Genomic DNA, 15,136 nt, shown 5'->3' with positions numbered 1-15,136 from the left:
AGGTTAGTCACTACTAGTCTTCGTACATTCCAATAACCCTCAAGAGAAAAGTGTAAATAGATTTAAATATGTTGGCAACAAAATAAGTATAGGACTTTTACCAAAACGGTGAGTATAGAAGGCTCGTCAGATGGTACTTGAGCAGGTTCCGGATGATGCGGCTGCCCGGGCCTCAGTACACACACACCACAGTGGTTCAGTCGCCAAGTAACACTGATTAGAATCCCTCCTGCACCTAATCAGTGTTACTTGGCGACGGAACCACTGTGGTGTGTGTACTGAGGCCCGGGCAGCCGCATCATCCGGAGATATGAACCTGCTCAAGTACCATCTGACGAGCCTTCTATACTCACCGTTTTGGTAAAAGTCCCCATCTTATATTTATTTGGAATTACCTCCTTTTTATTGATGCTATATTCCCATATTTTATGGGCAATTATTATCATATAAAAGTGTATTTTTACTATAAATTTGTGTTTTTGAACGTATTACACCATTATCTTTTTTTATGTTTTAACATTCTGGTGACCCGCCGAGGGTGAAGATACCTATAAAAGGGAAGTGTTGTTCATACCCCATATCCCCGCACAGTATTGATATTCACTCCTATTCCGGTAACCCTTTGCGCACAAGTCTCTACTCACACCCCCCTCCTCTACTAGAATTTTAGGCTCTCTCTTTGAGGTATAGCCCTGATAAGTGTAGCGCTGCATTGGGTGGTTTGTACACATTAGCGCCATATAGCGGAATACGTACACACACACCAAAATGTATATATTCATCTCTATTTATATAATGATCTCACTACGCCTAACCCCTACAAGGTGAAGTACCACCACTGACCACTAGAGGCCACTTGACGGACCAAAATGCTCCTTATGTGCATATCAGAAAGTGAAAGCAATTTTTTGCAGGGACACTGATCTGTTTCAAACTTGCTGGATATGGAGAGGGGGAGCTGTGAATACAGAGATTGGGGGTAGGAGCAGATAGGGGGCTTGTTCAGAGGTAGTGGGAATACACTGTGCAGCACCTTCTATTTCTACATGCGATTCCAATGCCGCGCATCAGGACCCGGTGGTGCGCAGCACAGTGCGATGTATGTACTATGTGCGATGTATGTACTATGTAGTCAAAAACCGCCAGTGCAACTTGCACCCTGTGTACCCGGCATTAGCGAGCTCTCCTGGGGAACTCTGGGCCTATTGGTCCTTAAGACAAGTCAGCCTAATGTATAGAGGCCTTAACCATCAACACTGTACGGCCTTGTGTGCATAGAAAGGAACAATATAGAGATGATCATCCAGCAGGACCGATTGGACCTCCATGAACACATTCTGCTTTGCTATACATACATGGGAGGGAGTAATGCTGCAGGAGCGTTTATATCAGCTAATGTGGGGGTGGGTGTGAGAAGAGGGGGTGGGTGTGAGAAGAGGGGGTGGGTATGCTGTGGGGGTGGGTGTGAGAAGAGGGGGTGGTTATGCTATAGGAATGGGTATCAGGAGCAAGACAATTGTTTTAAAAAGGAATCTATGGCTACAAAAGGTGATGGGAAAATACAACTGGTGGGTGTGTAGGATAATGCTACAAAGATCTGCTAGACATCGCTGCATGGCGCTTAACATAACACATTGTATTTTATTTACTCAAACTCAAATCAGCCCCAGCCTGATTGACAGATTGTAGGCATTTGGGGACTGGGAAGGGGCAGCGACAAGTTCCTTTCCTCAATAGCGTAGAGTCTCCTCCCTTGTGTAGGAGTGCCGAAGTCAGTCTCTGCAACTGCCGACACAGATTTACTGACACGGCTGCGGAGCGGAGACAGAAATCTGAAGGCTACCCAGATGACTGATGTCACAGAGTGATCCAATGGTGCTTCTTGGGACAAGGACAGCAAAACACAGAAGTCAGGCTATTTACCGGAGGAGCCTCCTGCCGTATTGGAACCTTATCTGTACGGTATGGCACAGCTACTTCCTTGTGCCTGCGCATTATCCTACAACTCTGAATAAGGCCATGAATTCATTAAAAAACTACAATTTCTAATAAGGTTTTGTAAATATATATATTTGCTAATTGGTAGTAAAAATCATTACATTTTGCAAAACACATAAAACCAGCATACGCCTGTAGTAATGCAAAAGAGACACTAGAGAGCGCCACTCAGGTGCATTCACAAAACAATTACTACAATAATGTCAGGCACCGATCCAAAGACATTAGCAGACCTTCAGCACTTCCAAGAAACATAAATCATTCTGTACAGTGGCCAGATACACTCACAGCGCAGAATCGTGTGGGACATCAGTGAGCGATGCTGGGACAATGTAATGCAAACAAGCATCAGACTATCATCAATGCATTGTGTCAACATGACGCCTGCTGTGCGTTAATGTATGCAACAAATACATGTCATATGGGCAGAATTTACAGCCAAAACAATGTTTCCCGCAATTTTATGATGCATTATTGTATAAAACCTATAGAAATGAATGTACACTGAACTAGGTTTGACATAGTGGTAGACAGAACAATCTTGAGTGCAAGAAATAAAACCCCTGCGCTTAAGTGCATTTAAGGGGTTATTCCATCATTAAATAACTGTTTAATTCACATACTAGTAAAGGGACCAGGAGATGGCTGTCATCTTGGGACATACAGGACCTGGGATAGATGGTAGTGTTCCCTCTAACGTCTTTAGCAGGGTGCCGCACCCTGCCTGTTTCTAAAACCTCAAAATGCACCCTGCCCTTTTTGAGTGTGGCACTGGGCACCCTTACGCTGCCCCCCACCGAGCGTACATGCATCTGAGAACCTTTGGTGTGCGCCATCATGTGTAATGAGCATTATGGTGTGTGGTATTATGTGTAAGAGACAATACAGTGTGTGCCATAATGTGTAATGGTCATTACGACAGAATAAGTAATGGGCATAGTAGAGTACGGCAATGTTTAATGGGCCATACTCTAGTGCAGTGTGCAATTTTTTATACATTTTTGTTGTTGTTTCTAATGTAAATCTCTAATATTAAATGTGCCCTCCCCGGTGGTCAGCACCTGCCCTAGAGTGAACACTAGATGGTATGACTACTCCGATAAGTATTCGGTCATTCTGACCACAATTTTCTTCCTTTATTATACATTTATCTTTATAGCTGCAGACAAAAAGTCATCCACTGAGTACTACAACTCACGGGGGAAATAGCATTGAGCGCCTATTCAATGATGTCTTTCCTAACAGCATTGAAGCGGCAGCTTGTCAGAACGGACCCAACTGTAAAAGCAGTCCTGCCTGTTTTACCAATAACGGCCGAGGATTGTCGAGATCCCGGCTGGATCTAGACAATCCATGGCAGTTTTCGCAGCTACGACCCCTATTCGCAGATCGGCAGGAGGGACATTGAATCCCATCTACCGATAAACAGGCAAGTGGACCGAAAACGGGATCCGGGATTGAATACCCCCCTTAATATATAGCTACGTACAGAAGTATATCTTATTCAGCAACCCTCATACACTTATTTTGGAAATCTTAGAATTAGCATTACACACAGATTTATGAATTCTATGTTATTCATTGTGTTTTTTACTTCTAAGGTTAATTCTAGAATACAATGAACGCAGGCGTGTCCTGACCATTAGGACAGCATATATTAGTAGTTGTTCTAACACTTGTTACTGGAGAGACCAGTTCAGCCTGCACGACTAGACACTTCGGCGCTGCGTGGCTACCCGATGATGTGCAATGATGTTCAGGATGTTGCAGACTTGCTTTTGCATGGGTTACCTTTAGCAAACGCATAAGGCAAATCCTTTTAACTGGAGTAGGAAGAACAACCACACCTGAAGGAACTTCCACCTGCACTGGGTCTCACAAAGGGTCCACTGCCGGCTCCAACATACATCAGCAGATCCTTTAAACTGTACTTTATTTCTATCATCCCTGACCCACCCTCCTGCACGCTCACCACCCTGTTCACTGTTCCTAGCAACAATAATAGGGGCAGCAGAAGCAGCATGTGGGCCGTATCTACTGTGGCAGGGAAGGTCTGGTCTGGAGCACCTGCAGTTACCTACTCAGCCGCACTCCCGTCTGTGGCGGATTGCCAGAACAGAAGAAGAGAGGAAGTAAAACACACACACACACACACACACACACACACACACACACACACACACACACACACACACACTGGAGGGATATGTATATCTCAATAAGCTTGTCTGAAGGTAGAAAACCATTTCCAAAATAAGTTCCTGCCAAAATGGATGTAATCCTGCTGTAAATGCCATCGCCACATTAATCCCATCTCACCTGCAATCTCCTGTAGCCGGTCTTCATCAATATTGGGGTCAAAGTCACTGCCAAGAACGTCTGTGCTCCAGGTCTCGCTAACCGTTTCAGAGATATCGCGATCGTCCGTCAGACCCATCATGTCCCGAATTTCAAACTTGCGCAGCTTGTCGTCAAGGTTGTCTTGCGTGGTGGCTGCAGATGGGAAGATTGACGATTGCAGCCAATTATGCCCACGTAGAAAAACCGATCAAATAAATCATATTCCGGATCTCCCGCTTACCTTGTTCGTGTTCCAAAAGCTGTAGCGCCTCCACCCCATTGCTGCCCGATGGCCCAGCCCCCAGCTCGGACACAGACTCCCCTTCTAGATCCAGGGATGACACGGAATTGGATCTGTTCGAGGGACCTGTTGAACACGGATTTTCCTCTTCTGCTTTATTGGCATTTCCAACCAAATCACAAAATATTTAATTTTCACTTTCTCAAAAGAGTAGTTACTGTATAGTCTTACATGGTCTGTCAATGTTACTGAGTGGCAGCAAACATGTAACCAACGTCATGCCACCTGGCCACGTTTAGCTCTAAACTGAGGCTTGCCCACAACTGAACACATACTTTAAGGGGGGTGGTTCAATCAGCCCTAATAATTCAGCGGTTACAAGAATCCGGGATAAATTCCGGGACCTGTATGAACATTGTAGCAACATAGAAAAACGGCGATTTAACAGGTGAAACTCCTGCTGGTTCTATTGGTCTTAAACACAAACATTCACCTTCTGAGATGCCTTCTAGGTTATCGCTGCACAGAGAGAACCGCAGGGTCTTGTCAGGCTTCCCGTGCAGCTTGGTGTCATCTGCAGGCACATCGGCTTGTCCGCCATCCACAAGCTGCATGTTCAGTACCTGCGGAGCCAAGTTGTCAATATATCAGTCCTAGGTTGTATCACACGACCTCAATTCAGGAGAAATGTTTTACATTGGCGAGGTTCAAGGATAAAGGGGCGGATTTATTAAGATTGGTGAAGTGATAAAGCGGAAGGTGATACTACACCATCCAATCAGCTCCTAACTGTCACCAGCCACAACACTTCACCAGGTTTATTAAATCGGCCCCAAAGTAAACCGGGATCCTTCCTATTTATTATATGGGTTACTGCTCCATCATTGGCCCTCAGCCTCGGTTCTCCACAAATCCCTCAGTTTTAATATTTTGACTTAATTTTGTGTGCTGCCGCACTCATTGCCTTGATGTTTCTTTTAATGGCTGCATACGGTCATGCAAGTCATAAATAAAGCGTCTGAAACAATAGACAGCAGCAGGTCACACCTAGGAGGGATTATGGGTCAGGGTGGGCAGTGAGTCACTTGCATCTCATTGTATCCGGTATAGAAGTTTTATAGGTCAGATGTCAGCATGACATTTATGTTGTCAGGAGGGCTGTGTGCAAGCTACAACAACAGTCTAGAATAAAAAAGGTATAAGCTCATCCACTTTCCCATTTAGCTGTCAGCATATTTCTTTATAAAAAATAAGAGGGATGGAAACACGGCTTTAACTTTTCTTTACTACTGAATAATCTGCATTACATAGTCTCAAATGTCAATTCTAATGCTATTTAAAAAGAGGGTGTGGAAACGAGAGCCTTTAACATACCTATTTTTTATTTTATTAAAAAAAGCGATAGACAATAAATAAAAACAATCATGTACACAAAAATGACAAGTTATTTATACAGCGCATACATATTCTGCAGCACTTTGATATTTAATTATTCACTAAGGTACCCATCACCTGTGCCCCCAGACCCACCTGCACACCACCTGTGCCCCAGACCATGAGCTGTTCCCCCAAACCCACCAACTGTGTACTAGAGCCACCATCCCCACCACCTGTGCCCCCAGATTCACATGACCACCACATTTGCATGCACACCTTAATGGTGTGTACACACGGTTGATTGGGCTTGCTATTTGATCCCGATGTGATTGAATCGAACGGCGAGCCACCCAACCTGCATGCGATTTGGACGATCTAGTGCAGATCTGCACTATATAGTTATTGCTGCCCTGTTTATCTAGGTTTCGATTTGTGCTGCCACGGGAGCGCAAGGTTAAAAACCTGTGTGATCTGCTTGCGATCCCAATGCGATTTTGACTATATAGCGAAAATCTAATGCCGATTGTACCAGTGTGTACACACCATAATAATGCTTTAACGGGAATCTTACCGAAGACCGCAGTGCAGTGTGGCAGTACTGCCAACCAATACTCCATCAGTGCGATATACAGAAAATACACACAGAGCTCTAAGAGTCCATAATATCAGCATTTACTACTATTTCATTCCATGCGCGTTGGCTACTTATGAGTGTGGGCATTTGGTATGTCTGGGTGAAACCCAAGATCCTTTGAAGAGACCCTTGTATTTACTAGGGATCACCCACAGGCTTGGAGGACTCCGCATTGAGCAACAACCCAGAAACATAGAAGAGGCTGTTTTCCGCTCATTTAGGGGGATGATTCGACACACATGATAAATCCCCACATAGCACGGCTATCAGACACAGCCACTCGCATGAAAATACTAGGTTTCCCAGACAAGACTATTCCACGTAAACCACTGCCAAGATGTAACTACGGTGACCCTGGATGCAGCGTGAGACACAAGCTCACACCACTGTAATTAAGGTGGTTCAAAATTGGGAGATGCATCAAGCTTCTAACCACCGACTTAATGAGTACATACATTGTGAAATAAAATGCACTGGTGCGGAGGGTTGGAAACTCTTATTGTGCAAGCATAAAGGCCCATGCCAGCAATCTATAGATTACTGGTTAATATACATTGGTGCCCAGTGGTACCAGTAATATATACACTGCTCGCCTGTGCAGGGCTGGAGGGGCGCGGTGGAGCAGGTCTACCTGTGAGGTTGGTGGACGGAATAGTGGGGACAGATGCGCAGGATGGGTGTCGAGGCGTTGCGTAAAAATTCTTTTTAGGACCTATACAATAATATTATTGTATACCTAATGTAATGGCATGCGATTTTGCGGGAGGTGCGATGCGATGCCCTGGGGCACACAGAGCAGTGAATAAACTAAATGAAAAAAAAAAAAAAAAATCATCGCACGGCACTAAAATGGCCCAAGCGATGCGATTTCACTACGCAGAATAGCCCACTCAGCAAATAGCTTAGTGGGCGCCATGCTAGAAAACAAGTACCATAAATTGACAAGATAAAAAAAAATCATCCTATGTATTTGGGAGTCACCTCATTCTCGGACATCATGCCAGGTGTAAGCTGAGGGCCTGTCCCCAGTGAAATGACAAGAACGTCTTCAGGGTGTCCTTGAGGCGTGACCTCTTGGGGGGAGACCTCGTGCTCTGCTTCCATCAGGCTGGTTTTGCTCCTACTGCGAGTGACTTTAGACATAATTAGGGGAAAAAAAAAAAGTTTGTTAATTTGTACCAGACAATGCGAGTGATGAGAATTATGTGGAACACCGCTTCACTACACACAATACAAATGTACAAACTACAGCAACAGTCCGCTCTGCCCATTGGTTAATGCCATACAAAGGACAGGGTTCTCTACAGTTCAAGCAGTACAAACACGTAAACCTCTACTTAAGCTTTATTTATGGAGTCTGCAGACGCCGTGTGGTAATTGTACAAGTAGCAGCTTACTAGCAAGACTCCAAATAAAGAGCAGTGCGATACCATTATTATTATCAGACTTAAGCTAGTTAGATGCTGATAGTATTGGAGATGTTCACTCAGCACTTTTACAGTGAAATAACGTTACTCCGGGATCAGCATTACATTGTGTAAGCTGCCCTTTGCCATCCATTTATCAGAGCGGAATGCAGAGGTCACTTTGTACTATTTGAAAGTAAGCAAACAGAGCAAGTGGAACAAACTGAGATACGAATGAGGGAAAAATAAATAAATCTGTATCCACAGCCAACGAATGCATATACATATGGTTATGTATATATACTAAAGGCAAACTAACCACTTCATCACCAAACACATGGAGAAATCACACACTTTGCCACTGCTTAAACACATATGGAAATGAAGACATGCATGTGATGGCTACAGATCTGGTGTCTCTGCCATGATCGGAGGGGGGTGGGGGTGTGTGTGTGTGTGTGTGTGTTACCCAAGCTTGCCAGATAGGTCTTCACAGTATTTATAGTTACTATGGTAATATAGCATTGTATTAACCAGATGCAACTGTGGTGACGGACTGAACAAAGGAACGGCTACCAATTGTCATTGTGCCCAGAGATGGCACACAATGCCTTGCAGAGCCCGGGCACGGCATCGGATCGGAAGGCGTCCAAACCTCAAAGTAACAGTTTCCCTGCACTACGAGTACGTTCCCCGTATGACCAAAACAGGATGCATGAGAGGCTGTGCTGAATGCAACCAGCTGTTTGAAGTCTGATCTAGGCCTTGAAAACATTTAACTTTAATGTTAATCTGAAGGTATAGAGACAGCATAAGATTGAAAAAACTGCTGCCATACCGTTGGTTGGGATGCGGATATATCCCGTATGGGCAGTATATAGATTTACTGAAGATGGTATGCAAAGCATATTCCTTACACTACTTCTCCACTTCTTAGAAATCCCATCATACTTCCTCTTTCAAATGCTGCTTATTCAGACTCCATAGTATTCTCACCCTCCATAATACTGTCCACTGGCTCAATATCACGTGTTCTAGCCCTAAACCAGAGAGCATGGACAGCTCACACATCTTCACATGTAACTGGATCTCTTCACCAATCGCAAGTAAGCTCCTTACTAGCGTAGTACAGGTTGAGTATCCCTTATCCAAGATGCCGGGGACCAGAAGTATTTTGGATAATGGATTATTCCGTATTTTCATATATTTGAAAGAGGTATCTAGCATTTATGGTGAATAACCACATTATACACAGAAAAAAGAGGATTTTGGTACTTACCGGTAAATCCATTTCTCTGAGATCAGCAGGGACCACTGGAATCACATCGGGTATTAGAGCTGGGAATGCTGGGAGCTAGGCACTTCTTAATAATAATTAGGGGATACTGGCTCCTCCCCTCTAAGACCCACAATCCCCCAGTGAGGAAATTGGCCCACCAGAGGAAAGGGTTACAGAAAAACCATAAACAACATAACCATACATACAACACGCAGGTATCGGACCGGGCTGCAACAGCAACCACAACAGGCAGAATCCAACAGCCGGGCGGGTGTCCAGTGGTCCCTGCTGATCTCAGAGAAATGGATTTACCGGTAAGTACCAAAATCCTCTTTTCTCTGACATGCAGCAGGGACCACTGGAATCACATCGGGGAGGTTCCAAAGACCAAGCCCCGGGAGGGAGAGTGCTGGGGATTCTGTAGAACCAGACGACCAAAAGCTGAAGCCGAAGCTGCAAAAGTGTCGAACTGGTAAAACTTAACAAACGTGTTCTGAGACAACCAAGTGGCCGCTCTGCAAAGCTGAGAGATAGAGGCCCCTCTCTCAGCAGCCCACGACGTACTCACCGATCTGGTAGAGTGTGCTGTTAAGGAGACAGGAGGCACCTGTCCCGCATGAAGATAAGCACTACGGATCGTCCACTTGATCCATCGTGCAATAGTCTGTTTTGACGCAGGCCACCCCCTGCGGAAGGCGTCAGAGTACAAATAAGGAATCCGATTTGCGTATAGCCCTGGTTCTCTTGACATAATCCGAAGCGCCCTGACCACGTCTAAGGAAGATTGCTCTGGCGAATCCCCCTGGAAAGCCGGAACCACGATAGGCTGGTTAATGTGGTATGAGGATACCACCTTCGGAAGGAACCCGGCCTGAGTACGCAGTTCTGCTCTGTCCTCGTGAAAAATTAAATACGGAGGCTTACAGGACAGAGCACTCAGCTCCGAAACCCGGCGAGCTGAGGCAAGGGCTAGCAAAAGTACTGTCTTCCAGCACAAGAACTTCAGTTCCACCCTATTCAGTGGCTCAAAGGTCTCAGACCTCAAGAAGGCTAGTACCAAGTCCAGATCCCAAGGAGCTGTGGGGGGTACGAAGGGAGGCTGTACTCGAAGAACCCCTTGAAAAAATGTCTCTCTCAGGAATGAGGGCCAATCTCCTCTGAAAGAGAACAGACAAGGCTGAAACCTGGACCTTAAGAGAACCCAGTCTCAGACCCCCATCCAATCCCCTCTGTAAGAACAACAGAAGGCGGGACAATTTGAATATTCGGAATGGCCAGCCCTTAGACTCGCACCAACCCGCATATGAGCGCCATATTCTGTGATAATGTGCTGCTGAGTTGGGCTTTCGGGCTCTTAACATCGTAGGGATTACAACTCTTGGAATTCCCCTCTCCCGCAAGACCTCGGTCTCAACAGCCACGCCGTCAAATGTAGCTGTGGCAGATTCTGATGGAAGAAGGGTCCCTGCAGAAGAAGATCGGGTCTGAGGGGCAACCGAACTGGCTCGTCTGCCAGTAACATCTGGGTGTCTGAAAACCACGTTCTGCGAGGCCACCAGGGCGCTATCAGAATAGCTTGCACTGGTTCCCTCTTGAGCACCTGGCCCAGAAGTGGAAGTGGCGGGAACAGGTAGACAAAACTGAACTCCCACGGAGTCGACAGAGCGTCTGCCGCTATGGCCTGAGGGTCTCTTGTACGTGCCACGTATGCTGGTAGTTGGTGGTTCTTCTGAGACGCCATCAGATCCACCTCGGGAACTCCCCACCTGTCGGTGAGCTCCCGAAACACCTCGGGGTTGAGAGACCACTCTCCTGGGTGAAGGTCCTCCCTGCTGAGGAAATCGGCCTCTAGATTTTCCCGACCTGGAAGGAACACTGCCAGCAGAATTGCTCCTGACCGTTCTGCCCACTGCAGAACCTTCTTTACCTCCTTCATGGCCATACTGCTCCTCGTGCCGCCCTGCCTGTTCACGTAGGCGACTGCCGTGGCATTGTCCGACCTTATCTTTATGTGTTGGCCCTGAAGGAACTCCTGAGCCTCCAGCAAAGCATTGTATATGGCTCTGATCTCCAACACGTTGATGGACAAGCGACTCTCCTGCAGATCCCACCTGCCCTGGAGGCAGAGATGAAGCACTACGGCCCCCCAGCCGCGGAGACTTGCGTCCGTTGTCAACACAATCCAGTCCTGGACTGCAAACCGACGACCCTCTATTAGGTTCCTTCTGTGTCGCCACCACAGTAGAGAATGTCTTGCCTCGGCCGACAAGTGGATCCTCCTGTGCAGATTCAGGTGCGAGCCCGCACCCTTTCTGAGAAGATCCCACTGAAAAGGTCTTGAGTGGAAACGTCCCCACGTCAGAGCTGGGAAGGCTGCCACCATCTTCCCTAGCAGCTGAGTACACAGATGGAGGCTGATCTTCTGTGGAAGTAAGATCTTCTGCACTAAGAGTAAGATAGCCTGGATCTTGTCTTCTGGCAGGAAGACCCTCAGAGACTCCGTGTCTAGCCAAAGACCTAGGAACAAGATCCTTCTGGATGGAACTAAAGAGGATTTCTTGAAATTCATTATCCACCCCAGGCTAGTGAGCGTCTGCGTAGTTAACCTCGCCTGACTCTCCAATAACTCCCTCGTTGGAGCCTTGAGTAGGAGATCGTCCAGATAGGGGATTATTGTCACCCCCTGACCTCTGAGGTATGCAACGGCTACTGATAGAGTCTTGGTGAATACTCTGGGCGCTGAGGATAATCCGAAAGGCAGAGCCCTGAACTGAAAATGGTCCCGACCGATGGCAAAACGAAGAAACGCCTGGTGAGAGATCCAAATCGGGATGTGTAGGTAAGCATCCTTGATATCCAATGATATCATGTACTCCCCTGGCTCCAACGAAGCAATCACTGAGTGGATTGATTCCATCTTGAATGGTTGATACGAGACTAACAGATTCAAAGGCTTCAGGTTGAGAATGGGCCTGACTGACCCATCCGGCTTGGGGACTACAAAGAGGGTTGAGTAGAACCCTGTGTTCCTCTGAGCTGCTGGGACCGGCATGATGACCTGAGCTTCCAGCAAGATCCGGATGGCCTCTAACAGGCTCGTTCTCTTTTCCTGAGATGTTGGCAGAGCCGTTGTGAAGAACCGTACCGGAGGAGTGGAATCGAACTGAATTCGGTACCCCTCTGACACCACCCTGCGAACCCAAGGATCCTCCGAAAGGGAGAACCATTGGGTTCCGAAGGCCAACAGACGGGCACCTACGGGTAAACTGTTGACGGAAGCTGGTAAACCGTCATGCCACCGGCTTCTGCTGGGGCTTAGGTTCCTGGAGTCTTGGAGCAGCCTGAGGGCGGGCTCTGGCTCTGGAACCTCTGGTCGACTGGAAACCTCTTCCTCTGCCCCGGAAGGGGCGCTGGGTCCGAAAGGACTGAAAAGACGGACCTGCGAACTGTCGTCTGGGAGGAGGAGGAGCTGCCGACGGTAAAAAAGCCGACTTTCCTCCCGTCGCCTGTGAGATCCACTTATCTAATTCAGGCCCGAAAAGGATGTCCCCGGAAAAGGGAAGACCCTCCACAGCCCTCTTAGATTCCGCGTCCGCCTGCCAAGAGCGAAGCCAGAGGGCTCTCCGTGCAGAAATAAGGAATTTGGTACTCACCGGTAATTCGCTTTCTCCGAGGTAGCAGGGGACACTGCAGTCATCACGTGTGGGATAGTATGGTGTACTGGAGGAGTCGGCACTTTAAGAAAATTTAAGTGTGGCTGGCTCCTCCCCCCTCTATCCCCACCCAGACCTCAGTCTTAAAAAACCGTGTCCGAGAGGAAGATGATAGGGCAAGCACCCGACAGGAGGAGGACACATCCATTCATAACGAATATGGAGATTAGAAACCAACACACAACAACTGTTTTAACAGACATATGTATCAACAGACACATTCAGAAACATACAGAACAGAAGAAGTAGAAGAACTTCTAATAAAACATTCAAAGCGCAAGTTTCATTAACTGTATGACAACCCCCCTGAAGCAGGGGATAATTGTATGATCATTATGGCAGGAAAACTAGAGCTGGGAGGGTGTGCAGTGTCCCCTGCTACCTCGGAGAAAGGGAATTACCGGTGAGTACCAAATTCCTTATTTCTCCCTCGGATAGCAGGGGACACTGCAGTCATCACGTGTGGGAATAATACCCAAGCACTACTCCCGGGTGGGAGAGCACTGGGATTCCTGCAACACTGCCCTTCCAAACGAAGCCTCAGAGGAGGCGAAGGTGTCAAACTTGTAAAACCTTGCGAATGTATTTGTACCTGCCCAGGTAGCCGCCCTACAAACCTGAGCCAAGGAGACTCCCCTGGCTAGGGCCCAGGACGTACTGACTGACCTTGTGTAGTGCGCAGAAATGCCAGACGGAACCTGTCTGTGAGCCTGCACATAAGCTTCCTTAATGGTTAGGCACAGCCAACGGGCCAGCGTCTGTTTGGAAGCTGGCCACCCTCTTTTTTCCGCTCCATACAGGACAAAAAGATTATCTGATTTTCTCAGAGCAGCAGTACGTTTGAGATAAATCCGAAGAGCACGGACTACGTCTAGCAATTTTGATTCTCCTGAAAGAACTGGAATCACTATAGGTTCGTTCACGTGAAAGGACGACACCACTTTCGGCAAAAAATCCTTGCATGTCCTCAATTCAGCTCTATCTTTGTGAAAGATCAGGAAAGGTTCCCGACACGATAGCGCCCCCAACTCTGACACCCGACGTGCAAAGGCTAAAGCTAACAACATGACCGTCTTCCATGTTAGATATTTTTGGTCAACCGAGATAAGGGGTTCAAAAAGGTCTGACTTGAGGAAACTCAAAACCAGCGGTAGTTCCCAGGGTTCCGTTGGAGAAACAAAAGGGGGTTGTATCCTAAGCACCCCTTTTAGAAAGGTTTGCACCTCGGGAATGAGGGCTAATCTGCGGTGGAAAAAGATGGAAAGTGCAGAAATTTGCACCTTTAAGGAGCCCAGCCGCAGGCCAGAGTTCAAACCTACTTGTAGGAACTGTAGCAGTCTGGATAGACTAAAGACCGCTCTGGGAAAGTTCTTGGACTCACACCATCTGACATAGGATTTCCATATCCTATGGTAGTGGGCCGATGTAACCCCTTTTCTGGCTTTAAGCATGGTCGGTATTACAGATGATGGAATTCCCCTTCGTTTTAGCAGGTCGGCCTCAACAGCCAGGCCGTCAAATGTAGATGCTTTAAGCCTTGGTAAGCGAATGGTCCCTGTTGAAGCAGATCTGGTCGCATTGGGAGACGCCAAGGGTCGTCTATCAGCAGTAGTTTTAGGTCGGAGTACCACGACCTTCTCGGCCAGTCTGGTGCCACCAATATGACCGTTGTGGCTTCCCTCTTTATCTTCTTGAGGACTCTTGGAAGAAGAGGGAAGGGAGGAAAGATGTAGACTAGCCTGTACTGCCACGGAATGGACAATGCGTCCACCGCCAGTGCCGCTGGATCCAGTGACCTGGCACAATAGAGAGGTAGCTGATGGTTCAGTCTGGAAGCCATCAGGTCTACCTGAGGGGTCCCCCACCTGAGGGCGATCTGATTGAACACCTCCGGGTGGAGGGCCCACTCCCCTGGGTGGAAATCCTGGCGGCTGAGATAATCCGCCTGCCAGTTCTCCACCCCTGGTATGAAAACTGCAGAGAAGTCCGTCGCATGAGCCTCTGCCCATTCCAAAATGGGTCGAACCTCCTTCATGGCAGCGCGGCTCTTTGTGCCCCCTTGCCGATTTATGTAGGCTACCGCTGTCATGTCGGACTGGATCCGTATGGAGCGTCCCCTGAGGAGATCGTGTCCCTGTGTTAGGGTCA

At 47.3% G+C, this 15,136-nt stretch overlaps 1 protein-coding gene across 11 annotated transcripts in view; it reads right to left on the bottom strand.

Moving 5' to 3' along the window:
- GAPVD1 (GTPase activating protein and VPS9 domains 1) overlaps nucleotides 1-15,136 on the bottom strand; it is a 65,583-nt gene that overhangs the window by 20,620 nt on the left and 29,827 nt on the right. For 5 of the 11 annotated variants that reach the window (XM_083160968.1, XM_083160966.1, XM_083160970.1 and 2 more), the window contains 4 exons: nucleotides 7,572-7,723; nucleotides 5,073-5,202; nucleotides 4,580-4,732; nucleotides 4,318-4,491 (listed from right to left, as the gene is read on the bottom strand). In XM_083160968.1, the coding sequence (XP_083017094.1) occupies nucleotides 4,318-4,491; nucleotides 4,580-4,732; nucleotides 5,073-5,202; nucleotides 7,572-7,723 (609 nt within the window). The remainder of the gene's footprint in view (nucleotides 1-4,317; nucleotides 4,492-4,579; nucleotides 4,733-5,072; nucleotides 5,203-7,571; nucleotides 7,724-15,136) is intronic. The other 6 variants (XM_083160967.1, XM_083160971.1, XM_083160974.1 and 3 more) reach the window with 2 other exon arrangements.

This window comes from Crinia signifera, chromosome 9 (genome assembly GCF_055691185.1).
Source record: "Crinia signifera chromosome 9, ASM5569118v1, whole genome shotgun sequence".
NCBI classification, from domain to species: domain Eukaryota; kingdom Metazoa; phylum Chordata; class Amphibia; order Anura; family Myobatrachidae; genus Crinia; species Crinia signifera.
Note: the sequence above shows the minus strand (reverse complement) of the source record. Positions and strands in the feature narration are given on the sequence as shown.